Source organism: Ochotona curzoniae, unplaced genomic scaffold (assembly GCF_017591425.1).
Source record: "Ochotona curzoniae isolate NIBS_2020 unplaced genomic scaffold, NIBS_Ocur_1.0 scaffold_3208, whole genome shotgun sequence".
In the NCBI taxonomy this organism is placed as follows: domain Eukaryota; kingdom Metazoa; phylum Chordata; class Mammalia; order Lagomorpha; family Ochotonidae; genus Ochotona; species Ochotona curzoniae.
In genome coordinates, this window is record NW_024467106.1 from 36,811,441 (window position 1) to 36,839,437 (window position 27,997).

Sequence of the window (27,997 nt, forward strand, 5' to 3'; positions counted from 1 at the left end):
TTACCTGGTTTTATTTTATGTAAGTATAGCTATCAAGAATTCAACATGAGTATAGACGAGCACCGTAAAAAAAATAATAAAATCTCAAAATATCAATTTCGCTTATAGGGATTACGTGTTTTATACTCCCTATATCTTAGCTACCACAGATCACATTTGTCTTTCTTGGAGTGGTTTATGTCCCTAAGCATTCATGGTTTCCAGTTGTATCCATTTTGTTGCAAAAGGCAAGATTTTTCTTTTTTTATGGCTGAGTAGTGTTCCGTAATGTATATGTATCACATTTCCTTTATCCCACCCTCAGTTGATGCACATCTGGATTGCTTCTGTATCTACTGTGAGTTGAGCTGCTACAAGCATAGGAGTACATACAACTCATTTGCTCCACACTATCCTATGTAACATGTGTGCCAGTTTACATTCCCACTAACAATGTGTTAAGGTACCTTTTTTCCCACATCCTGACCAGCATTATGTGCATTTCCCTGACAACTAGCAATATTGAGTGCCTTTTCATGGGTCTGGCCATTTGTATTTTTCCCTTTGAGAGATGCCTGTTTATCGTTTGTATATCCACTGTAGGGTTCTGCTTTGTGGGTGCCCTGTGGTTTACATGAAACACTTCTTAGCTTAAAATAGCTGAGTATAATTAAGCTTAATTCCATTACATTGCTATACTTTTGTCATATTCTCATAACACTTTATAAATGTCACAATTCACATATTTTTATATTCTATATCCCTTATTTGGTTTTTGGGGGATTCATATGGAAGGTGTAAGTGCCTTACTTACTATCATTACGATAGTAGGGTTTTCTGAATTTGTGCATGCTACTTTTGCCAGTGATTAAATATTTTAATATTTTTATGTGACTAACATTCTTTTAACTTGAAGAACTCTGTTTAGTATTTCTTTTAAGACAGACCTGTTGATGATAGTCCTTCAGCTTTTGTTTAGCTGGAAACTTCTTTTCTTATATTTGAGGGACAGCTGTGCCAGATACAGGGTGCTTGGCAGGCAGTTGTATTCCTTTGGCACTTAAATATCTTGTCCTGCACTCTCCTGGTCCAGGAGGTTTCTACTAAGAAGCCTGTTGTTAACCTTCTCATGGACTGAGCATCCCTAATCTGAATATTCAAAATCTGAGATGCTCCCAACTCCAGTCTTTGCAAACACAGGTATGATACTCCTTTTCAGATTTTGAAGCATTTCAGATTCTTGGAATTAGGATACTTCATCAGTAAATTTATGTAAATATGCCAAAATGAATTCAAAATTGGAAATACCACTGGTATAAGTGTTTAGGATTAAAGATACTCAACTTGTGTGGGATTTTTTTTTCTTTTGCTGCTGTTAGGATTCTGTTTTTGATTTTGAGAGTTGGATTATAATGTGTGCTGGGATAAGCATCTTTAGATTGAATCTGATTGGAGACCACTGTATCTGCCCATTTTTATCTTTTCCCAGAGTAGGAAATTTTAATATGATTTTGCCTTTAGGTAAACTTCCTACTCATGTGTCTTTTTTTTGTGAATTCTTGTAATGTGGACATTTATTCATTTGATGCTATTTCAAATCCCATAAACTTCATTTTTATTTCTTTTCAAATAGCCTGTCTTTAGGTTGCCTGATTGATGCTGCTTGGTCAGCTCTGCTCTAGAGGGGCAGATGTTTGGTGAAGGCACTCCTTGGGTGTCTGCGTCCCGTAGTAAATGCCTGGGCTTGAGTTCTACCTCTACTTCTAATCCATCGTTTTGCTATGTGCATCCTGGGAGGCAACAGATGGTGGCTCAGGCATACAGCCACCCATGGGAGAGACCAGATTGACTTCTAGGCTCTTGAGTTTGGCCTGGTCTAGCTCTGGCTGTTGCTTACATTTGAGGAGGGACTCAATGCAAAGCTCTCTGCCATTCAAATAATTTTTTAAATTTCTGTAGATGCCCTTTGTTTTTTTTTTTATTTCATTTTTATTTCATAGCTTTCTTTATTATCATTTTATGATATAGTTCCACAGGCTCTGGGATTCCCCACACCCCCTCCAAAGTACCCCTACATTATTACTATACTCCAGTTCTTTATAAACAGTCTATGTCCATCATTAAGGGCATGGACAATGACAGAGTCCAGCTTCCTATTATCAAGTTTCACCTAGAGTCCATTTCTGGTCTGGAAGTAGAAATGCATAACGCATTGTATTCTCACATTCCCTTAAATGAAAAATTACAATACAAAATCAGCAACAGGAAGAAAAAGAGAAATATACAATGCCATGAAGTTAAATAACATGCTACTAGATATAAGAGTCTTTATTACTATACATCCCCTTAAAAGCCACAAAAACAGGAAAAAATTAACAATGCCATGAAGTTAAATAACATGCTAAATGATGTGTCACTGAGGAAAAATCAAGAACCTTCTTGAAGAAAATGATGCTACTGTATTATCTACTTGAAGACATTAAACTTAAAAAAAAAAATCAAAATCCATGATACAGTTCCCACTAATCTTTGTTGGTGAGATGTCTCCTGTAGGCAGTAGATGGGTTTTGTTTTTTTAAAAAAAATCCAGTTCACATTATGGGTCGCTCCAACTAGGTTGCAGCTCCCACTGGTTTATGTGAGGGCCAAGTGTGTGCTGGGCAGAATCAAGCTGGACTGCAACACCCATTGAGTAGAAGATGCGGCTGCAAACAGAACTGACCCAGCAATCGCAACCACCAGCTAATTGGGGGATGGACTGTACCAGGCCCCGTACTTGCAAGCACACAAGAACCTGGTCTGGGTTCACCTCAATTGAACTGCCAGACTCAGATCCCCAACCATGAAAAGACAAGAGGACAAATCAATAAACTACTCCAGCCATATGTTGGCAGTGAAAAACAGGATAAATGGAGACTCCAAGATAGACAAGATATGTCAACCAGTGGATTCTGCAGCAATTTCTTTGTGCTTGGAATGGCGAAATTGACAGCAATTCAAAATGTTGAACTATCAAAACCACTTGAGCAAGACCCTTGGAGCGTGCCCAACATTGGGGCCCTAAGATGGGAGGGAAACTGGGTGGGGCTTCTCCCTTTACCTCCCTTTTCACCCCAGATATTGGGGAAAAAATGTGGAAATGATCGTCTTTCCCACTTTCCTATAGCCCTTAAACCCCTGTGCCCTAATTAACTGTGTAAAGATTGTCAAAAATAAAATTTTTAAAATGGGAAAAAATCCAATTCGCTAATCTATAACATTTCATTGATGAGTTTAACCCATTTACATTCAAGGTTAATATGAATGGGTAGTAATTTGGTCCTGTCATTTTAGCAATGGGTTGTTCATTGGTTTAGTCTTCTGTTGTCATTTTACTGGGATGTTCTTCCCATTTGCCTTTGGTTTTGGTAGGTGCTGTTCCTCTTCTCTGTCAAGAGAACATCTTGAAGTATCATTTGTAGGGCAGGTTTGGAAGAGGCAAATTCTTTTAACTTTTCTTTACTGTGGAAGAATTTTATTTCATTTTCAAAGACAAAAGAAAGCTTTGCTGGGTATGTTATCCTGGGCCGACAATTTTTTGCTTTTAGAATCTGAAATATGTCACTCCATTCTCTTCTTGCTTGTAGAGTTTCCTGTGAGAAGTCTCCTGTGAGCTTAATTGGCAATCCTTTATATGTCAGTTGATTTTTTTCACGTGCACATCTAAGGATCTTTTCCCTATGTTCAGTTGAAGAGAGCTTGATAATCATGTGTCTTGGTGAAGATCGCTTTGGGTCAAGCCTGTGGGGAGTTCTGTATCCCTCCTGGATCTTGTTTCCCAATTCTATCTCTAGATTAGGGAAATTTTTCCTTAGTATTTCATTGAACACACCCTTAACCCCAGCTTCTCTTTCTGCACCTTCTGGGATTCCCATAACTCTTATATTTGGCCTCTTAATAGTGTCTTTCAATTCTTGAATCCTTTTTTGGGTCTGATCCAGCTCTGCTTCCAGCTTTTTTCTTTTTTCCCTCTGGTGACAGGAATTGTCTTCTAATGTTGAGATTCTTTCTTCTGCCTCCTTCATTCTATTTTGGAGACTCCCCACTGTACTTTCAATTTGCTCCACTCTATTCTTCATTTCTGATGTATCATCAGCCTTCATTTGCTTCACTGCCGTTACTTGCTGTGTAATACATTCCCTGAATTCCTCGAGTACCTGATTCATGTACTTCTCATAATTGATAAATAGCTTTATAAGAAGCACTTTCAATTCTTTATCTCCCATTTTCTCGATGTCTTCCTCAGTAAACTTTGAGGTTTGCAAAGGGTTTTGCTGCTTTGCAGGGGAGTCTTCAGTAACATTCATTGTGCCACTGTTTCTTTTGCCCTTGGTCATTGTGCTTCTGGTTATCAGATTCTTTTTGGGATAGGTTTCTAAGCTGTGTTACCCACAGATCTACAGTTCAATTTTACTTATTGCAGTTGGTACCTGGTACTTTCTTTGCAGTCACTTGTACCACTCCCTTGATACTGATCTTGTCAGAACCTGTTGGCTGTTAGGTCTGAGGGCCACACAGATCTATTTTGATCTGTACAATGCCAAAGTCAGTATTGTTTCCCTGTGGGACACTGCAATGCACTGAGCTCAGCGAGTCTGTTCCCAGCTCAGCACATGTGTAGCTCACTGTTTTCCCCACACGTACAAAATGACACCCAATTTGGCTGTAGGGGATGGACTGGGCTGTTAAATTGATCCTGTTCCCTGCACTGCCTGTCTGGCACCTGCTGCTCTGTCTCTGCTCTTGGTCAAATCAAACAGACCAGCAGGATTGGACAGTTCTTTGAGTTGAGCTCCTGAGCTCCCGGTAAACGTCCCTTCCCACCTTGGTGCTGGTGGAGTTCCGGCTGCCAGTGGAGTTTAGATCGTGGCTCGCTGAATGCCACTGGGGTATCGGTCACTGCAACACCACACGGTTGTGTCTGCTGCTTTCCTGTGTCTATCAGTGAATGTATTCAAAGTTACAGGATCATAAGGATGTAGATATGGTCAGCCTTGGAAGCTGCTCAGTTAGGCAGGTTTCGTGAGCCGAAAACACCAGATGCAAAAGTATCTTTGGAGGTTTATTCCAGCGGCGCAGGAACGGGATAGAAGTGGTGGGAGATCAACGCGGAAAAGAGGAAGGTTGAGGAAGCGGGAAGGCCGGAAAGAGGTAGATGCCCTTTGTTGCATCTTCTTGTCATGAATGGTATTCTTAGCTCAGTTTCTTAAAAAAAAATTGTGTATAGTTTCAATCTGACATTTCTTATTTTGAGCATTTGCTATTTTCCTTACTTCATTGAATTGTTTTTCTGTATTGATATTTGCTGAGCTTCCTTAAAATAATTTAGAATGAAAAAACAATGTATGTATTTGAAAGGCACAGTTACAGAGAGAGACCTTCCATCTGCTGTTCACTATCCCAAATGGCTGTCATTGTCAGGGATTAGCAGCCAGGTCGAAGAGCCAGCATGTTCAGTTGACCTCTCACACACCCATGGCTAGGGTCAAGGAGCTGGACCATCTTCTGATGCTTTCCTTGGTGCGCTGTCAGGGAGCTCAGTCAGATGTGGAACACCCCAGACTTGAACCAGCGCCCATATGAGATTTCAGCATTGCAGGTGATGGCTTCATGTACACTACTACACTGGTTCCAAAACAATTAACTTGAATCTTAGGCTGTTTTCCTTTCCTTTTCTTTCTTTATTTCTCTCTCTCTTTCTCTCTCTCTCTCTCTTTTTTTTTTTTTTGGTGTCAGTTTCTGGGAGATTGTTTTTCTTTGTTGGCATTATGTCTCCGTGGTTGGTTGTTTCTTGCTATTTTTATTTGTATCTATGCATTGAATGTCATGTCATCATACTTCATGAAATATTTTTGCTATGGAAAACCTCCCGCAGTGCCTTACAAGGGCACTTGCTGGGTAGGTAGCAGTTGGAGCATCAGTGAGAGTTGCATCTATGTAATGTGGGTTTGATTTTTGTCAGCGGAGGTTGGTGTTGATGATGAAGATTGTAAGGACTCTAAGCAGCGATATCTGTAGAGGTGCCGGGGGTGGTTATCTGTGGTGACTGCTGCTTAGAGCCTATCAAATTTTTTTCTTATTCAAGGAAGTTGTGACTGAAGAAACATTCTTTTTATTGGCTCTGACCTGTGGGATCTGCTGCAGTGGCATCAATATTTGATGAGAAGGTCTGAAACATGGACACTTGTACTGAGATTGCATCTGGGCAATGTTATTTGGTAACAGTTGCAAGACACGGATGTGTGCCAAGCATTAAGGGCATCTGGGAACCGAAGTGATGAGCATAGGATGAGTTAGCACGGATCTGGATTTGGGCAGGGTTCTCTGGGGTAATTCATTTGGTATTTGGAGCACAGGCACTACCATTGCGACACTGGCAACAGTTTTGAATTATGTTTGTGAAGTAGCTAAGCAGCCATGAATGACTGTACAGCCCTGTACTGAATCAGAAGCGCTCCAAAGTTGGGGTGGAGGTTAGTTCTTCGGGGTGGTTCACCGGGAACCTGCAGTGGGTGGGCCCGATGGAAGCAGTCTGAAGCATGGTGGGCAGTATTAAAGGGAGTGGCCCTGGCTCTAATCAGGGTCTGCATGGACTAGGGAGAGAAAGCAAGTAACTTCTCCAAGCAGCTCAGGAGTAGGAACATATAGGAGGAACAGTTGCCACAGTGGCACCCCCTGGAGGCCATGGTGCTTCCTGCAGAATGACTGGTACTGAAAGCTTCTCGTTTTTGCTCCTCTTAATGCACCTGGCATCTCAGCTTCATTGCTTCCTTTATATGAATAGTCTGGGTTTTTGTCCTATTTCGTTGCTGTGGATTCCTTCATAGGCCCATCTTGGTTTATCAGTAGCCATCTGTCTTGAGGCATATGGCCCAAAGTGTACTGAATGTTTGAGACCATTGACAATCCTGTGAACTAGTGGAATGGACTCTCCAAGTTGTCTATATGTTTACAAATGGCAAGTTAAAGATTGATCATTAGAGTATATCAAAGTTATTAGACATATGTATAGACATAGAATACACTTCCCGGTGGAATATAGGTAGGCAAAACATTTATTTATACGATTTCAGTGCAACGTGTGCCTCCAGTACAAATGGTAAACTCACAACCAATGAGAACCAAAACTTTTTACAAGGTGCAGTAGATATAGAAGGATGTAAGTCAGCCAGAGTATCATACACCTCCCAAATATCACTCCAGGTTTCCCATTATTTTTTTAAATGCACAAATCAATATTGCCAGAGAAATTAAAGTATAAAATTCTATTCATTTATTACTCTATTTCTCTATTAAAGGTTTAAGTTCTAAGGAATGGGAATTCAGTCTATGTTTAGGGGCTTGTATTGGGGGCTGACTTGGAGCTGTAGAGACACAGCCAGAGCTACAGTATAACCAGATGAAACTGGCCTGGCTTCAATAGGTGAGGGATAGAGCTCTATATCCAGAGACAGAGGGATCTTTATATATCAGGTAGGTTTTTCAGTCTTTTAAATATTAACTTTGATCCTCCTTGGCTGCATGTATTTCCCTCCCCCTCTTTTTTTAACCTGTGTTAAGTTCATTAACATTTCACTTCTCTGTAGCAAAATATTACATAGCAGTATAAAGGTAAATATAAAAAATATCTAGGACAATAATGAGCTATGCATTACAGTAATGTATTCTCATGCCTTCCAATGAAGTCCACATTTTTAGAAAAATATATTATTGCATATGAAACAAGCAGGCATTCCAGTTTCAACACATTCTTACTCACAACAGTATATACAGTCCTACAGAGTCAGCATCTTCGAGAGTAACACTCGGGCTGTCTGTGGGGAAGGTCCCCGATGGATGGCAGTGTATACATGCATGTGCATCGCATCTCCCTGCAGGCTGGCTTGTTTCCTTGGCAGGTCCCAAGGGTCCTCTCTCCAGGCAGCCCTGGCAAAGCAGGAGGCACAGGCCTATGCCGCTTCTTCAGCTGAGCAGTCAATGCCCGCATAGGTAAACTTCTCATACAGTGTGGTGTTCACGTAGGTCTGGAAAAGCAAGCAGGGGTGCGTCAGGACCCAGGCTGCCTGGACTCTGCCCCTGTGAGGAGCGTTACAGCAGTAAACTCCCCTTACTTGTTTCTACTAAATGCTGAGAACTTGGAGGGCATGTCTCCTCCCCAGTCTCCCTCTCGTATTGGATGTTGTTTGAAATGCTTCCCCTTACCCTCTATCCTCAGACTCTGAACGTCTTTCTTGTGGTCTCTCCAGCATCCCCTGTATGTGTTCAGGGTCTCTAAGGCGCTTGCCTCTGCCCCCATCTTGCCTTTGCTTCTCCCAGTGTGATCTTGCCCACATCTGATTATCACTTCAATTCCATTGTTTGAAATCGCTTAAATTTAGATTTACTGGTCTCTTGAACCTTGTGTAAGTATAGACAACTGCCTTCCAGGAATTGGTACAGGTCTGGATTGTCTCCATGGTAACGTGCAGGCTGGACTCGTGCAGGTGTGGTTAGACCACACTCACTATGACCGAATGACAAAGTGTCAGGCTATGTGACTGAAAGGGCTGAAAGTGTCAGTCTGGGGGACCACTCCTTGTATATAAATTTTATTGTGACTTGCTCGAAGTGGGGAGGGCACATTCGTACGTTCATTTAATACCCAGGGCTGTACTCGAGCCAGAGGGTCCTCCTCTGAACTCAGCACTCACCTTGCGCTCCTCTAACATCCTATTTAAGGACACCAGTATCTGGGCAAATGAGGGCCTCTCATAAGGCTTTTCTCGCCAGCATTGTCTCATCAGGTCATACCTTTCAAAACAAAAGAAAATATAACCACTCCCTGGGTGCACATTCCATTTAGCGAAGTCTGGAAAACAAACCCCAGTGGCATTTGTTTGTCCCAACCCCTTCATCCTCCCCAGCTCTCCAGTGCCTGCCTGGGGAGCAATTCTGAAAGCATCTCGTTTCCCACCACTCTGTCTGGGGAGAAGTGTTCTCTGTCTGGAGCAGCATGTCTCTTGGACTGTTCCGTCTCTCAAAATGTTGGTGTTATTGAAAAAAAGGTTTCTTGATTAACTTTCTTAGCTGCCACCTGCCGTTAGAAGGCCATCTAAGAAGCAGGCAAGTGTCCACTGCCGATGATGCCAGTCCGTTACTTTTGGACTCCCCCTTTACAGAAACGTGATACATCTGTTCATGTGCTGCTGGCTTATGGTATTTTGTGACAACTGTCTAAAATGACTAACATTAAGTTAAAGATAGTTGCAGAATCAGAGTGAATTCGCCCTTAAATATTTGGCAGAATTAAGCAGTAAACTCCTCTGATCTGGGCCTTTTCTTCATATTATTGATGTATACAAGGCAGGATATCAGTGAACAATGTTTAGGAAAAACCAGTTCAGACAGCGCTTCCTCTAATGTGATTAGAAATACTTAAATTATTAAAACGCAGGTCCCTGAGACTTACCTTAAACCTACAGAGCCCAAGTGTCTGGCAGTAGGTTTCCACATACTGAGCAAATGCTTTAGGAAAGCAGTGCAGGCCCAGAACTGCCAGCCTTCTCAAACGGTTTAAACTTCACTTCCCCCATCATTGAGCTCCTACTAAACTTTTAGCAGAAGTTTATGCCCATATTTATGCCTCTTATACCAGTAACAATAGTACCTTCTTCTGTTACCCAAACTAGGTCACTTCTCTAAGAGTAAGAAATTATTTGCTCAATCTAGACTCTTGCATGCTATACCTTACCAGCTGGCTGCTTCTATAGTAGTTAGCTCTGGAAAGGTGTTATCACTGAATTTAGTGGGAGCAAGATGGGATGGAGAAAAAAATTCCATCATTCATAATAGAGCTCTTAAATCCCTACATCTAAAGTTAGGCTCAAGGTTTCATATGAAATTACTTATTCATCAAGAGTATGTACCCAGCGCAGTAACCTAGTGGCTAAAGTCACCTTACATGCACTGGGGTTCCCTAGGGATGCCAGTTATAATGCTGGTGGCCTTGCTTCCCATCCTTGGAAGGCAGTGGAGGACAGCCCAAAGCTTTGGGACTCTGCACCAGTGTGGGAGAACCAAAACAAGCTTCTGGTTTCAGATCAGCTCACCACTGGCCATTGAGGCCACTTGGGGAGTGAATCAATGGACAAATCTTCCCTCTGTATGTCTAACTTTCCAATGAAAACAAAGATTTAAAATAAAATCCATGTACCCCTTTTTATTTTCTGAATTTTCAACCATCCAAAGAGTAATTACTGATTATTCTTCCTAGATTACTTTATATGCCTGGAAAGATACTACTTCTGGCCCATCACATAAGTCTTAACTGAAAAAACTTATTCTGTGTGGGATTCCAGTTGTTTTGTAGCTGAAACAAAGTGCAAGCCAAAATTCTGATAAAAGGAGGAAGTTTATATTGGCTCACAACCTGAGGTTCAAGTCCTACGATAATCAGCCCCATTGGACTGGTGTTTGGTGGTGGCATTCCTGCGAGTAGGGTTTGGACAGGGAACACCTGCCTATGTACATAACGGAACTTTATCAAAACCGCCAGGATTTAATTATAGAACTGCCACTCCAGTCATCCAATCCAGAAACTTCCCCAAGTCCCTGCCTTTGTACATCATCATGAATTAATGGTACCAAGCGGATAGAAATTTAACATACAACTCAGTGTTACTTCAGATGTTGATGTATTCTGAACTATTGCATTTGATATATGTAAATGTGTCATTGTTTTTGTTAGATTCTACCCAAGAAATGCACAAAGGAAAGGAGAGATCCAAAGAGCTGACTTACACTTCATCATCGCAGTTCAGCGGCTTTTCCAGTCTGTAGCCCTGGGGCAGCTTCTCATAGAGCTCTGCGCATGTCATGCCACAGTAGGGCGTGCCTCCTGGAAGACAGGGAAGGATGCCGTGGGATGCAGGGGCTCTGGAGCCAGGAGGAAGATGCGTCATGTGAGGAAAAGTGAGCACTCAGGATGGCTCACCTGGCAAAGCCACCTTAAGGCTAGCCGTAAAGCACGGAGAGCACCAAGATATGACCATTTCTTCATGATGCGAGTTCTCTCCCTAAGTCAGTCTATATACAGTATGTCATGTCTTTCTGCAGTTAAAGCAGCAGTTCAGAGGATAGAAAACTTAAACAATGTGTAAAGGGAAAAAGGCAATTGATTTGTATGATACCTTCTAGTTTTTAAAATGTGAGCTTTAGAAAAATGGAATCCTAGTTTACATGGAGTTTCTTACAATGTACACATTTTCACATGCTGTTGAATCGCCTTCAAATATACTCCTTTTAATTCCACCTCAAAGTTTTAGAAGTACATCTTTTAGGAGCTGTGACACTTTTGCCAAAGCAGAGACAACCTGTATTATAATCGTGTCTACCAGGTCTTTAATATTAAAGGTAACATCAGGACTAAGACTCTCAAAAAGAAATACAGGAATAAATGCCATCTTAACTTGAAACGTGGAAGCACCACATCCAGATGGTGTCCTGTGGCATTATCCTGGGAGGAGGAGCCCTTTCCTCTCAAGAGTCTTACCTGGAAGGTCACATGGATACTTACCTAGGCTGACAATCTCCCATAGCAACACGCCATAGGACCATCTGCAGGGACGGGACAAGTGTGGAAACCAGACATTACCACACAGGTTGAACACTCAATTCCTACCCGAAACAAGGTGGCTGACCCATTCGCAGAAGCGTTAAGTCCCTGCCTCCCAGGAGAGAGCCCTGCCCACAGCCTCGGTTCCTTTCAAGCTAGCGGAAGGGTATCAGCAAGCAAACTGTTGTTTTGTTTTTACCAGACCACCAATTCCCCTCACATAGAGTATGCGAGCAGGCATGGCAGGATACAAGGGCAACTTCTAAACCAACCAGAAATCAGTTAACTCCTGTCTCTGGCTCAGGTGACCTGGAACAAGTTATGAACCTCTCTTGTAGAGACACCAATGTTATGCAGAAAGAACATGCAGGAGGCATTGTGCACACAGTGAGGGACCAGCAAAGCCCATTCACCAAGTCAACAACCTCTGGACTTTGGATTCTGCTTCTTTGATCAGGAGTGTGAAGCATGATGACCTACAAGTCTCTCTTCACTTCTGGGAGGCAAGCAGAAGTGGCCTTTAGTTCCCACCACCTCTAGCTCCCAGCAGGCACTTGGGGCTACTTCCCTGGAGCTGAGTCCAGGAAGTAGAGCCAGAGGAGGGGAGGGAGTGTGCCCCTTCCCTTCTAGGCATTAAAAAATCACAACTTTAAAGTTTCCAACATGGTAAAGGAAACCCAAAACATGCTACCAGTGACTTCATAAATGAATTTCTGCTCTTTTGGCTCTACGTAGTTCCTAGGCTTAGTCATTAGCTTTGACAAGTCCAGGCTATTCCTCTTCTCTTTAAACTTTCTGTCAAATGAGTATTTTTCAGCATTAAGTCTGTTTAGAGTAGGAAACTTACACGTCACTGTTGGTGGTATACACACTGTAATTCAGTGACTCGATCGCCATCCAACGCACTGGGAGCCTTCCCTGGAGAAGACAGAATGAGATGCTCATTAGAAGCTTAGGGACTGTGGGTGAGATTTCAGCAGGCCTGAAGTCATGACCTGCCCAGGACCATCAGGGCACTCTCTGTGGAATTCTACAGACACAGCATAGCAGAGATTACTGCCTGGTGTTTGTCCCAGCTACAGGCGTATCTGTAAAATGAAAGGCATGCAAGTATAAGCGATCTTCCAAAAGGTCGTGGAAATGTGTATTTAAGAATGCATGCATTTACATTTTATTTTACACAAATTTATCCTTTAGTTCCCTTTTCTGATGAACTTTCTAAAGTCTCCTTGTGTTGTAAGTCCAACTTAGCAACTTAGCTCAAGGGCCCATGCACCAGTTTTAGATAAATTTAACTCTGTATACAACTAGTAATCATTTGTTTACCTCGTGGCTCATAGGGACACATGAACGTTATAAAGAGCACATAGGCGTGGAAAGTGAAGTTTGAATTGTATGCAGGAAAGGGCAATGAGGACACCAGAGTGGAGTGGATTGGAAGGAAGAATTGACTGGAGATGATGCCAGTTTTCCATAGGAGCGAATGTTATCCAAGCCAAGATGTGTAGACTGCACCTGTGCTAAGGGAGATAAGCACATTCTAGGCCTAACACATACACACACACAATATGGATATATACATACACACGATATATGGATATATACATATCTGCATATACACATTTATACACACGCGTGCATTATGTAATTTACAGACAATGTGGTTTAAATTGGGTTTAATGACAGGACAGGATACATACACTGACCCTTTAGGCAATCTGGCCCTGACTTTGTCCAGGCTGTTTCTCAGCTTTTTGAGCCCAAGCTAGGCAAAATGACACACAGACAATAGTCCATGGAAATGGCTTGACTTTTTAGTTTGATATATTCCTATTTGTTTATTTTAGCTTTCATTGGCTATGCTTTTGGTGTCTTTCCCCGTTCCTATATCTTGGAGAGTGCTCCCTGATTTTCTTCAGCAGTTTGATAGTTTCTTGGTGCAGATTTAGGTCCATGATCCATTTAGAGCTGATTTTTGCATAAGATGACAGGTGCAGGTCTTGCTTCTTACCTCAGAAGGCTGCTATCCAATTGTCCCAGTGGCATTTGTTGAAAAGACCAGGTTTTCCCCCCCTGGACTATTTTCAGTTTTCTTGTCAAAGATTAGTTGGCTGTACCTGCGTGGGCTCCCTTCTGGTGATTCTACTCTGTTCCATTGATCATCTCTGTTTCTGTACCAGTACCAGCCTGTTTTGATGACTACTGCTCTGCAAAATGTCTTGAAGTTTGGAATTGTGATTCCTTCAGCTTGATTTTCATCCTTCAGGATAGCTTTGACTACCTGTGGTCTCTCCTTTTTCCAGATGAGCTTTTGAATCTTCTAATTATGAGAAGAATATTGTTGAGATTTTGTTTGGGGTCGTGTTGAATCTGTATATTACTTTTGGTAATATGGACATTTTGATGTTGATCCTGCTGATCGAAGCCCATGTTATGTTTCCTCACCTTTTAATGTCTTCTTCTAATGTTGTGTAACCTTCATCATGGAGGATTCCACATCTTTGGTTATGTTAATGCCAAGGTATTTGATTCTTTTCTGCTATTTTAAAGGGGACTGTACTTAAAGGCTTCTGTACAGCAATCAGCCAAAAAAAAAAAAAAAAACAGTGATGTAAAAGCTAGTAGCCACAGTGCCCTCTGGTGGTGCCATGGTGCACTGCTCCTTTGTTGCAGGGAGCTTGCTCCTCAGCATCTCATTTCTCCTCGCTGCCCCACTCCTCTCACTCACCCTGACCCTTATTTTCCCCTGTGCATTGTGGCCTTTGAATTCTTAACTTCTGTCTCACAGTGGCAGGGTTTTCCTCTAAGAATCCTTGCTACACGCTACCAGTGTTACAGCTCCTCTTGATAAAAGTCAAGCACAGATGAAAGAATTGCTCAGGACCCACAGGGAACTCTGCCAAGTCCTACAAACATAGCATAGCTATTGTTGCTTCGTGTTTGCCCCAGCTGCAGCCATGGGACAGGTGAGAAGAGCATCCAAATGTAATGGGTACATCCTGGGATCGACCTGCATTAATTCCTCCAGCCCACATAGCATCACATTCTCCCCATGCCAGAAAGGAAAGGGATCCTGTGAAGGAGATGGGCAGATGCCAGGCAGCCTAGGGAAGAACCGGGAGGCTGCAGTCAGTGGGTGAGCAATGATCCCTGCTTCTTTAAGACCAGACTGGGGTATGTGTATCCTGTACTGGATTACTTGGATTTGATCCACAGTTGCAACTCCTGATTTCAGCTTCTGGATAATGGACACCCAGGGTAGCAGTAGGTAATAATAGCTCAGCTAGTTGGGTCTCTGCCACCCACAGAGGAAACACAGATTGAATTCCTGGCTCCAGCCACACACCAGCTCTTTTGCAGGAATTTGGAAAATGAATAGCATATGGGAGCTCTGAGTCCCTTTCAAGTAAGTAAACTTAACAAGTCTAGCCCCAGCCCCATACTGAGAGAGCAGGTCAGATAAAGCTCAAGCTGTACAGGGCAGCCTGAAAGCAAACCCTTAGCGAAGCACCTGCACCTTCTGCAAAGTGATCGGCAAGCTCCCAGGGCCACGCAGGGCTCTCTGAGGGCCAGGCCTCTTCCAGAAAGTGGAGTGTAAGGATCCGAAATATCTTCACTATGCTTGAAACTGTATAAAAATAGGTGTGCTCTGGAAAACAGCAAGTCAAAAATGGATAAACTCTGGCAAAAGCATTTATTATAACTCCTTTTCCTTTTCAAGACATTTCTGTCTTTCAGAAACTAAAATAAATACGTGGAAATCGGATTAGTGGATAACCTCAGGCACCTGCGCGTTCCTGGGCAATCTGGTGCCCACAGAAGCCAAAGGGGGTGAGCCAGAGTGAAGGTGCCACTTGAGACATCCACATCTGCTCCTGGAGTGGCTGAGACTGAGTGTCAGCGCTGCTTCCGACTTGGAGAGGCGACATTTGATGGTGCAGGTATGTTGGTCTCCGACAGAAGCCAGGGAAGTGACATCTCTAGGACTTTACACTTCCACAGCAGGAACCGAAGCTGGATAGTTTCTCCCCTGTACTAACACTACTGCGCAGTTTAGTTTTCCCATGGTCTAGTACTTGAAATAGAAAAGAAACTCAAGAAATTCATGGGATGCATGCATTACCTTCCAATGGACTAGTGTTTGGGAGAGTGATACTATTAGCAGGCAAAGGTGGATTTAATGCGGGTCTCAAGTGAGAATGTTGCACTTTCAGTGAACATGGAAGTCTGAAGTGGGCCTCAAGAAGTTGTGTATGTCTCTGTAAGGACTCCTTGAGATTGAGGCACGCTTTAATTAGTAGTTATTTAATTTGAGAGTATTTTTTTTAACCTTGCTGCGTTTGCTGTACATGGAAGGGAATGCAGGCATGTTCTCAGGATTATGGGTGACATACCATGGGCCCTGACTGGGTGCATACTCATGACACTGAACCTATACATATAAATGGTCACAGATAATGATGCATTCTTTTCTGGTGGTCTGGAGAGTTTATCATTTTAGAAATAAAATCTTGGAAAGAACCATTATTGGACCAAGTCATATGTACTTGAATTCACAGCCAAATACCTGAGTCACCACAGAACAATTGCATTCCCAACACTGCCATCAGGGCAGGGAGGGCAGTTCAGAAAGTAGATGAACAGGGTCCGTGTTCTCAACTTACCATTGTCTTTTTCACATACACCTCTTGACCTCGGGATAATCCAAAATCTGCGATTTTGGCTACATAATTTTCACCAACTAGAATGTTCCTGGCGGCTAGATCCCTGTGAATAAACTGAGATTTCAAAAACATTGTGAATTTTCAGGATAATATTTGTTTTTTCAAATCATTTCGTTAGTGCAAAGGAAATAGTGAAGAAGTGATGATGGAAGAAGGAATTTTTCAAAAACCACCATAATCTAGTTCCATCAAAGTTCCTCTCCCAAATTCCCAGTTAGTGGATTCTGCCAAAGAAGAGATGTGTACCTAAGAGGCTTATGTGTTTTTTCGTCACCCATGAGTTGGTTTTTCAGTGGTGCATTTTTTTTTTAACTACATGGTGCTGTGATTTTTTGTTTGCTTTAACTTCATACCTGTTGTTGACTTTGTTTTGTGGCTTCTCATTTAAGGGAATGTAATAGTGATGGCATGATAGACTACTGTATCCAGATGTGAAGATATAATGCAATATGCATCGCTGCTTCCAAATTGAAGATGGGCTCAATGAAATTGTTGGACATATCTAGATGAGATGCTGGACTGTCTGAAATTGTACAAACAGTGTAGGAGCACACTTAAGCAGTCATGATTGCATCAGTGTTATTTATGAAGGAGTGTAATAAAATGTGGAAAATGAATTGGAGTGGGAATTTGGGAGGGAGGGTTCTAAGACCCTATGGAATCATACCATAAAATTAAAAAAAAAAAAAAGGCAGCCCTTTACATCTTCCCTTTTTCAGTCTCAAGAGTGCCTCTGCTGTCACACACTGTTTGCAGGTAAGCCCAGCTAAGTGAAGGCACCTCACCAAATGCATATTCTAAAACATACTGGGCAGGGTGGGCATCAAGAATTGAGCTAGGGACTGCAACACTGGCATCCCATCTTAGCACCTGTTCAAGTCTCAGCTGCCCCATTACTGATCCATCTCCCTGCTTATGTGCTTGAGAAAGCACAAGATGGCATTTGTCACTCATGTGGGAGAACTAAATGGAGTTCCAGGCTCCTGGCTTTAGTCTGGCCAAGCCCTGGCCATTGGAGCCATTTGAGAAGTGAACTGGCAGATACTTCTATCACTTCTTGTCTTTTTGGCAACTCATCAGATCAGTCTTAGAAAATACATAAGTAAAATTCACTAGTTAATATTCAATACTGACAATCTATTTAACTTGTATGAAAGTAGATGAAACATTATCAAAGACTTAAAAGTGAGCGAGAAATTATAGAGTAGATATTGGTACAAAATCCACATGGACATGTTAAACACAGGAAAGGCATCCAAAGCCAGGTTCTCAAAACCCACCTGTTTTTGGCTCAAGTAGTCCATACCCCGGGCCACATCTGCAGCGAAATGAAGCAGCTGCTGGGAGGAAAGCGTGGAAGCCATGCTGTTGGCGATGGCGAAGGCTGGGTCCGTCTCCAACACGCGGCTCTTGCGTAGGAAGTCCAGGAGGTTCCCGTGGGGGGCATACTCAATGGCCAGGTACAAGTAGCCTGTGGGGAAAGAGAAATCATTGGCTTAGCAGCTTCAACAGGTCAAGTTTTAAGATGGGCTATGCTCCTTGGCAATTGCCTATGAAGCCCATTTGATGTGCATTAGTAGAGGCACCCTGGACAACGCTAGCAGGCCACAGGAGGGAGAGACATCCTGTCCACATCTTCACTGGGAGTAAGTTGAACTCACAGCCCTGTTTACCCATGTAGACTGACAACGGCTTTCACTCACTCTAGCAATACAGTGAGCTCCAAGTATTTTGTCTCAGAGTCAGAACACCCACCTCACATTATCTTTTATTTACTGCTGGCCAAAATCTTAATATGGGCCAGCCCTGCTATTTCAGTCCATCTCTAGGTTTTCTTGAGATTTTGTATATCTGTATTGTATATATACACATACATATATTAAAAAATTATATAGTGTATTATATATAATATATACATATAGTGTATTATATATGTATTAAATATATATGTATATATAATACATAATGAATATATACATATATATGTATATATGAGTGATTAGAGATGCATTGTGGAAGAACCCACAACAGGTAACTTTCTTCCTTGCCTTTACTGTTCAAAAAAATATGCTAAGTGATTGTATTACTGCTTATGTCACAGGCCAATAGAGCCTAGTTTTAGAGTAGCATTTGGTTAAGAAGCCAGAAAACTCCAAGTGTTAAAAAAAAAAAAACAATAAGAGCTCATGGAAAAATTATGGTCCATTGTCTTATTTTGCTTTGATAAAAACTATTGATGTTTTGACAAACTTACAGAAAGATTCTCCTTTCAAAAACAAAGTAATTTATAATTTAAAGATGTTGCATACTTTGAACATCAAGGATATTTAAAAAATTGAAATAGTAAAACATGTATCCTATGTCATTGAATCCTATTTTACTCCTAGAAAAAATGAACCTGGATTCTGGTATGAATGCGCTTTCTCAACATCTTTAACAAATTATAAATTTTAAGTGCCAAACAGTTCTATGCTAATGTGACAACAGAGCAGAATTTTAAGATCTATATTTTCCTGGTTTGGGTGGATTGTCTTTTTTTAACTTTCATTTATTGCTGTTCCACATGAATTTGTTTTCAGGAAATGGCTCAGAAATGAATGTCATTACTTCATTATTTAACCTAGGAGACATGATCTGGTTTTCAAAATTAGACCCTTATTGGATCATAGAATGATATATTGCTTGAAGCACCAGTATTTTTAGTTTAATAGATTGAGGAAATGCACATAGTCTCTTTTCTATTGTTGGTGTTTCTGCTGCAAAGTCACAAGTGGCTGTCAAGTTTTAAATGATTACCGTGTGGAGCTTTTTAGCAGAAGCAAATTTTTCCATGGGAAAGTAAGCTGAAAGAGATTCAGAACTACACACCCATGCAACCTGCAGAGGTAAACTCATAGAAGATTCATGTCCATATCTATTCATTCAGCATTAATTACATGCATTGTAACAGCGAACAAACCAGAAACATCTGAATTCACATTGTAAGTTTAAAAATATGTACAGCACAATAGTAAAACTCTATTGTGGTTGTATATGGAAGGACTGTGGATAAAAATAAAGCTGTGTCATACAGTAGTTTATTCTTTAATCTAGGTATCATCAGTGCTTTAGCATTATAGTACATTGTTGAGCTTTCACATTCCAAATAGCCTCTACCTATTAGCTATTTGTAGTTCAACTTTCCCCAGGAAGCAAAATGACCCAGTGTAAGAACCACTGATCTATAGCTTTTCTGTTTAAGGCTTCACTTACTGTGGGCAGAGGCTCTTCTAGTTTTTAAACAAGAATCAACACACTTCACTCTTTCTAGGGGGTGAGGACTCTCATGATTTCCCCTAGTCAAGGTTGGGAAAATCCTGGGGGCAGCAAGGCTGGACCGGGTAGGAAGCAGTACTGGCTAACCCACATCAGCCTTGGAAAGGCGACCTTGGCACAGTCTATAGACGGAACTGGACCAGCATTTGTATTGAAACTGCAGCTTTCAAAAATATGTAACGTCCTTAAGATTTAGGATCTTTCCTAATTTCAAGTGAAAATGTGACCTTTGTCTTTTAATCAGGCAGGAAAGACAGGAAAATAGCATCTTACCCCGATGTTCACATGCACCCAGGAGATTGATGATATTCGGGTGGTGTCCAAGTTTGCAAAGAACCTCCAGTTCTCCTGCAAAGTCTCTGTGATCGTCCTTGGAGGCGTATTCTGGGAAGGAAGTCAGGAGTGTGAGTTTTCATCACACATTCAGAATCAACTGTCCGCCAGGTCCCTAGCACCTTCAGCAGTATTTGATTACCTGCAAGTCTGCAGAACCGCATTGCAAACCAAGTAGGTTACTCTAACAGCATGTTTTCCAAAACCTGGAATTGTTCATTTTTGGCTAGAAATTCCTTGTTAGTGGGAACTGTCCTATGCATTATAGGATGTGAAGTATCATCCCTAGGCTCTATCCCCTAGCTACCAAGAGCATATCCAGATATTTCCATGTTATCTCCAAGGGCCATAGATCACTGTGGAAGAGGACCACTACTCTCTGTAAGGTTTTCCTGTTCAAGCCATCAAATGTTCAGTGAAATGGACATTGTCAAGAGAGAGCTGCCTGTGACCTATTGCAGTTAAATCTGCCACTTGGAGACAAATGGTGTGGGAGACCTGGAGGTAACTCCAGGCTTCTGGCTTCAGATCAGCTCAGCTCCAGCTGTAGCAGCCACTTGGGGAGTGATCCAGCAGATGGGAGATCTTTCTCTCTCTCCTTCTCTCTATAATTCTGCCTTTCCAATAAGCATAAATAAATCTATTTTTTTTAATATACAGAGAGGAGGACAGACAGAGAGGAAGATCTTCTGTCCGATGATTCACTTCCCAAGTGAGCACAACAGCCGGTGCTGAGCCAATCCTGAGCCAGGATCCAGGAACTTCTTTCCGGGTCTCCCACATGGGCGCAGGGTCCCAAGGCTTTGGGCCGTCCTCGACTGTTTTCCCAGGCCACAAGCAGGGAGCTGGATGGGAAGTGGAGCTGCCGGGATTAGAACCGGTGCCCATATGGGATCCCGGGGCGTTCAAGGCGAGGACTTTAGCCGCTAGGCCACGCTGCCGTGCCCAAATAAATATTTTTTAAATGCCATTATTTTTGAAAGAACTCCCACACGTTAGTTTGCTTCCCACAGGCTTGAAGCCACTGGAGCTGTCATCCAGGGACTGAAACTGTGATCCATGTCTCCTGTGGAGGGGCCCAGAAACAGTTACCTGAGCTAATACCCACTGTCTCCAGGAACCCGCACTGGCAGGATGCTGGGCTCAGGAACTAAAGCCAGACACTGAAGCCACCTCTGATGTGGACGGCAGAGGTCTTAACGGCTAAGCTGAGTTGCCACTCCCACGAATGTGCCACAATTGAAGTTCTTAATAATGAAGTTTTGCATTTATTTCGGGAACTGCTTTGGATGTATCACTGTTCCTGCAAAAGTTGTCTGTCCCATTGCCTACTTAAGCCCTATTGCCTCTTCACATAGTCCAAGATAGAAAATTAGGTTCAGGTGAGATCTAGAAAAAAAAAAAAAACTGCTTTCGTAAGGTTCAACATTCTGAGGTGCAGAACCTGACATCAGAGTAGAGAAACCCAGTTGGTATTTCAATAACCCTTCCTGGGGATTCCAATACCAGCTGTGTCATGAGAACCACTACATTCAGAGAAGTGATAACCCCCAGAAGGGTAGCAGCCTCAGACAGAGCACCGGAATATGCTCACATCCCAAGGAGTGCCAACGTGCTGGTTAAATAGTGAGAGGCTCCAACCTGGGCATTTACATCCTGATTCTATGAACAGCAGCATCACCTTCAGCAGCCCCCAACAGCCATATCTGGCACCAGGCCACCTTGTGCTTTGCAGAAGATAAGGCCACAGAGAACAGATCTGACAGGAAGTGAAGCCTCGTCCCACCCTACTGAAACGCTGACTCCAGCTGTCCAGCCACTGACCTTTCATCCTCTTGATGGCCGCATCCATCCGTAACCCATCCTTCTTGATGCGTGCCTTCAGAACCTGGCCAAAATTGCCCTCCCCAATCACATCTTGGAACTTGATGTCATTCCAGTCAAGTACTGGATAAATTGTGGGATCTGGGTTGTTCTTGGCCTTCCTGTTCAAGGCCAGAGTTCCTGAGTTGAACTGCACAGCTGGTTCTTCCCTCTGGAAAGAAAAAGAAATTTTGTGTTAGGATGTTTCATTATTCAAAGGTGCAAAATAGCTTCTGTCTTTAATCTGCATAAGGTTAAAAAACGAAATGACACATTTAATTCTAAAACAGACTACAAATAGGTTCCATTTCACAAGCCCTTTCTGATGAACCAGCTGCTGTAAAGCCATGTGGGTTTAACTGAATAGCAACATTTGCAAAGATTAAGGAGGACAACACGTGTGCCACGACTTGCTGTTCCCAACTTAGATATCCTTGAGTTTCCTCCTCTGTTGTGTGAGGAGCAGGTATTCAGTTCTAGTTTGGAAAATAATATGGTGAACCCATATGAATCACAGGAGGTGTCTCACAGTTTTCCTGGCATCATCACAGTGCTGGACAACATACTTTGCTCTCAGTCTCCTCCTAAACCTTAGACTCCATAAAGCTTACTTTGGCTACAGGATGCTCAGGGTAAAACCCAGCACAGTGTCTCTTGTCTGCCGAATGCAAACTGCTGCTGAGAAGATTATGAAGAAGCACTTTTGTCCTGACAGACTGCAGCAATCCCAGCCCAGTGGTTGGGCTCAGGGGAGCCAGCTCTGACCTGCAGCCAGATACTGGTGTTCCCCTGCACCTCCTGGAAAGGAACCTTGGACACTCAGGCAGCTCTTCTTAAGCATAATCACTGTGTTGAGTATATTGTATTCTGATTCCCAATTTACCCAGTTAGGTACAAACTGATGTTATAGAGCCTGAAGTCCAAAATCGATTCAGGTTTTGGTCCACGCAAGGGACTCAAATGGAGAACCTGCTGGAAAAGTGATTTTAGGATCTTTCCTAGCGGTTAAAATTTCAAAGTGTCATGGACCATCACTACAGGCTGATGGGTACACAAGAATGAGAAAGACACACATGCTAATTACTAATAGATGAGAATATTAAGGAAGATATCAAACAGGAAATAGAAGTTTAAAAAGGAAGTGTAGGAAAATGCTGTTTTCCTAGAAATATGAAAATGTGGAGGGAAAATCTGGGAATGAAGAAAGCCAGGTTCAAAGTGACAGTAGGACCCATTCAGTACCTGTCCACATTGAGAACCTGGCTTCCTTCATGCCCATCCTTTCCAAAATGATTAGCTCATTCTACTCCAAGATTATTCTACCTACACACTTATCATGAGGATGACCACACATCCTACTTTGGCCTGGTTTCCTGAACAAGTATTAAGAGCACTGACTCACTCCTCACTCTCTAAACTGTGCTGGTTTGGACAAGAAATGATATGGCCCTATTGTTCACCTTCTTTCATAACAGAAACCTAAGAGAAGACAAGGCTCGTCTCTGGGAATTGCACATCCACTTAGCAACTAGGAGGAAGATGAGATGGGATACTACCACGTTTTGGAATGCTTGAGCCATTCTCCTCTGGACATTGGCCCTCTTCAGCTGCAGCATGATCAGAAAGGCTAGCAGCACTGTCAGGCAGGTCATTCCGGCTGAACCGAGGATGGCTATCAGCAGCATCTTCCCACCTCCCAGGTCTGCTCGTGCTGTGCAGGAACAAAGAAGCAACTGGGTTAGTGCAGTCAGCGAGGCCACCACTGGGAGAGAATGCAGCAGAGTGGGAATGAAATGATATCCCTAGTACCTCCTGCCCCTCTGCCTAAACCCTAATTCAGTAGAGATGGATCTGAGTCACAGCATTGATATTAGTTTTTCAAAAACTAGGTACTGAGGTGCTTTCAAAATGCCAGTGTGCTAACCATTAGCCATTGCAACTTGTTCAGCTTTCATTTCCAAGTAGAGGTCCAAGCAGAAGACTAGAGAATAACTAACGCAATGCCATTTCCTTTCCACAACACTTTTTTTTTTAACCTGGAAATGCTTAAACTTGACTGAAAATAAGAGCTCAGAGTCTATGATTTACAGGAAAAGAGAGAAAAGATAGAAGAAAGGAAAAGATAAAGAAACACTAACTTTAGTGTTCAGGTCAAAATAAGTTATTAGATACTAAGGTCTGGGGCAGGTGTTTACGGGGCAGTGGGATACATCCCATACGAAGTGCATAGGATTAAATCCTGCCACCTGGGAGGCAGCGGATAATGACCCATGTACATGGATTCCTGTCACCCATGTGGGAGATTCGAAGGGAGCTCCTTGTTCCTGGCATCATCCTAGCACAACTATTGAGAACGCTAGGGGAATGAACCAGTGGATAAAAGCTCTCTCTCCCTCTGTCTACCTCTCCCACCACTTAATACATCTTTAAAATAATAAAGACTGTTGCCTAATCCCTCTCTTTGTTTTCATATTAAAACTAAAACTCAACCTGTCTTTTTCAAGAAGAGCATGAGAACATGAAGTCATCTTCAGAATATTCTCCACCTTTCTTTGTCTCTATGTACAAAGATGTGGAATGGTTCAGTGGGGAGGAGGGGGCTTTTAGGGTTTTTTGTTCTTAATGTTCTCTTGGTGTTTTATGTATGGCCTAGATTAGAGCCTATGTACCTTTTATCAAAATGTAACTTATCATAAAAACTAGAGAGTGTAATCTCAAAAAAAATAATTGGCAGACTTCATTCTGTGAGCATTTTGCGGATATTCCAAAGAACCAGCACTGAAAATTCAGCTTGGTAACTCTCTAGGGAAACACGGACTTTAAAACTACCATAATTTTTCTGTAAAAACACTCTGATCCAAATTATAAATTTATAAAAATTTGTCTCCGTCAACTGTTCCTGTGTTAACAGTGGTCATTGCATGCTTGGCATTCTAGCAAGATCTTTTCTCTCAAGGAGCTCCTTTCTCGGGGACTGGTGGTGGAGATGGGGACCTTGTTACCTGCAGCATCACAGAAGACAGGTCAGAACAGAACAGAATCATGCAGGTCAACAGAAGAGTTCATTTGTGTACGAATGGAATGTGATTCTTGGAACCACCCAGTGAAACACCCCTCCCCATAAGCAAGTTCTACATTCTCCTTCCTCCATACATCAACATTCTAATTAACTGGAGTGTTCCTAGATTACTGGCTGAACATGTTGATAAGCTAATTTATTCTGAAAGTTACCAATAGGACATGGTTCAACAGAAACTTCTCAGGGACCCATTTAGAGATGGTCTAATCTATCAGGACAGGTGAGTTCTATCCCACAACACACATATTAGATAAATATCTTAAGACAGACTTTTTTGATGCTCTCCAAAAACAATTCCATGTTAAGCACTTATCTCTTCTACCAACCTTGAGATTCTGTGAGTGTCACCAGCTCCTGAGAAAAGGCTGGGTTGCTTGACCCTATGTTGTTCTCTGCAAACATATCCACCTCGTAAGCTGTTTCAGGTTCAAGGCCCTTGAGCTGATACTGGGTGATGGTGGCGTTCTTGAGCTTCACATCAATGTGCTGGTCTTCATGCTTGCCTCGAACTTTGTAACGGATGATAATAGAAGAAATAGAATAGCCCTCAGATATTTTCCAAGATATCAAAGCTGAGGAGTCTGTGATGTTGGAAATCTTGATATTTTCTGGTTGTGGAGGGATAACTAGAAATTTAAAAAAAATCACTTAAATACTACCATCTCAAGGTTTTATACTTCTGTGAGGCAGTTCATGTCAACCTATGAATGGCAAATGTGTTTTCTTGGTAATTCCAATTCGGTTGGTAACTAGATGGTGGCAGCTACTGACCTCCATGGAGACCTGAGAAAGTGGTAAGACAGGAAAAAGAAACACTCATACAGCACCTGTTGACCATTCATGCATGAACTGAAAGCATCAGAAATTCCATTACTCCATTCACTCTTACACTCTTCTTCATGCTCAGAATAATGGAATAATTTTAAGAGCTGCCATTTATATAGTATCTAGGAAGTGACATAAGGTAAAATTCTTAGATTGGCATCATATTGTCTTACATTACAGCAAACATATGATAGCTAACCCTTTGGGATTGGCTCATTTCCCTTAGCAGAATGGTCTCTAGTTTGGCCCATTTGGCCACAAACGATTGTATTTCATTTCTTTTTAATAGTTGAGTAGTAATCCATATTGTAGGTGAGCCACAATTTCTTTATCCAGTCCTCTATTGATGGGCATTTAGGTTGTTTCCATGTTTTTGCAATTGTTGATTGTGCTGCAATGAACATTGGGGTGCATGTTGCTTTCTCATGTAACAAGTCTTTTGGATTCCTAGAAGTGGTTAGGGTTGTTTATAATCATCTGAGATTGTTAATGTCCCTTTTATTACTGATATTACTATTACTCATAAATAATAAAGATCTAGTCCTCATTATACCTTCATTAGTGCCTTGGGACATTCAATGACATTTGCTCCTACTTGAAGACGCTGGACACTCTTTTTCACACCCTAGCAACACACTGATACCTTTGTAATATGTTCGTTAACTCATGTGAATGAAGGTTCAATATCCTTTTCTTTTTTCTTTTTCTTCTCTCCATGGTGGACTGTACTCAAGGGGATACATCATGGAAATGTAACAGAAATTAATATGTTCATAGGTAGAAACAGAAGTAAATCCTCATGCATGCAATACAAGCATGGAATCACAACGAAATGACTGACAATCTCCTACATTGTTGGGAGACACCCCAGTGGCAGCATAATGGACTTGCTATAATTCATGAAAAACACCCGTTGTAAGACTGGAGGGGAGAACAGAGGCAAAGGGAGGGAATGTAGGAAGGGGGAAAGGTTAGCCCAATGCCAACTAAACTGTACCAATTGTTATCAACTAAACTGTATCAACTAATAAAAAATAGTGAATATAGGAGAAATCATAATATGGATCTGGGGAAAAGTGAGATCACATTCCATCTGAAGCCAGAAGCAGGAGGAAAAAAAGAGATGCTTTGGAGTTTTCCTGCTTTAGAGATGTTTCCCTGCTTTCTCACTGAAACGCCTTTCCTGAGGGGCACAGGTTAGAAGGGAAACTGGTGACCTGAGAAGGCTTAACACAATTGAAAACAGCTAATGAATCAAGACCTTTCCCTTACTGTTAACTCTTCCTTTCGTCTGTGAGGCTGTTTACCCTGTGCTTCCAGGTCCAGGTCTCTCTTGACCCTCATAAACTGCATAGACTGATAGAGAGGCAATGCTGAGAGCTTTATCATGCAAAATTTAAACATGGGAATATACATTTCAAAAAGTTCACAGGCTTTTAATGGTACTAATTAGGACTAGTAAACATCGGCGGGCCCGGCACGGTGGCGCAGTGGTTAAGGTCCTCGCCTTGCACGCCCAGGATCCCATATGGGTGCCAGTTCTATCCTGGCAGCCCCGCTTCCCTTCCAGATTCCTGCCTGTGGCCCGGGAAAGCAGTTGAGGACTGCCCAAAGCTTTGGGACCCTGCACCCGCGTGGAAGACCCGGAAGAGGCTCCTGGCTTTGGATCGGCATAGTATCGGCCGTTGCACTCACTTGGGGAGTGAATCATCAGACGGGAGATCTTCCTCTCTGTTTCTCCTCTCTGTATATCCGCCTTTCCAATAAAAAAATAATAAAAATAAATCTTTAAAAAAATTGGCTATTTTATTCCATTTACCACTGTCCTACTGTGTGCAAATCATTACAATAACGAATCTTGCATATGTTCACCTGAGATTGTTAATATTCTTCTTATCACTGTTATTACTACTACCCATGGGTAACGATGATCTATTCCATACTACACTCACATTCGAATCACATGGGTCATACACCAGCACTAATTTCTACAGGAAGATATTGGACACTCTTTTGCACCACGCCAGCATCACACAGATATCCATGCTACAAATTTGATAACACAATGGAGATGAAGTCTCACTTTTTCATTTTATTTAAAATTTTTTTCCTTTTTTTCCCGTCTCAACCTAAGGGAAACTGTACTTAAGGGAAGGTATAATGGAAGTGCAGAGGGAATAAATATGTCCCTAGGCAGAAACAGACAGAAGTATATTCCTGTACTTGCAGTACACGGATGGACTCACA

General features: G+C 42.1%; 1 protein-coding gene across 5 annotated transcripts in view; it reads right to left on the reverse strand.

Annotated features, from left to right (window-relative positions):
- Positions 1-7,049: 7,049 nt before the first annotated feature.
- TEK (TEK receptor tyrosine kinase) overlaps positions 7,050-27,997 on the reverse strand; it is a 119,366-nt gene continuing 98,418 nt past the window's right edge. For 3 of the 5 annotated variants that reach the window (XM_041004397.1, XM_041004401.1, XM_041004398.1), the window contains 11 exons: positions 25,252-25,551; positions 23,403-23,557; positions 21,808-22,018; positions 19,924-20,034; positions 17,616-17,806; positions 16,276-16,389; positions 12,459-12,529; positions 11,573-11,613; positions 10,798-10,894; positions 8,709-8,808; positions 7,050-8,042 (listed from right to left, as the gene is read on the reverse strand). In XM_041004397.1, the coding sequence (XP_040860331.1) occupies positions 7,968-8,042; positions 8,709-8,808; positions 10,798-10,894; positions 11,573-11,613; positions 12,459-12,529; positions 16,276-16,389; positions 17,616-17,806; positions 19,924-20,034; positions 21,808-22,018; positions 23,403-23,557; positions 25,252-25,551 (1,466 nt within the window). In that variant the 3' untranslated portion in view covers positions 7,050-7,967. The remainder of the gene's footprint in view (positions 8,043-8,708; positions 8,809-10,797; positions 10,895-11,572; positions 11,614-12,458; positions 12,530-16,275; positions 16,390-17,615; positions 17,807-19,923; positions 20,035-21,807; positions 22,019-23,402; positions 23,558-25,251; positions 25,552-27,997) is intronic. The other 2 variants (XM_041004402.1, XM_041004400.1) reach the window with 1 other exon arrangement.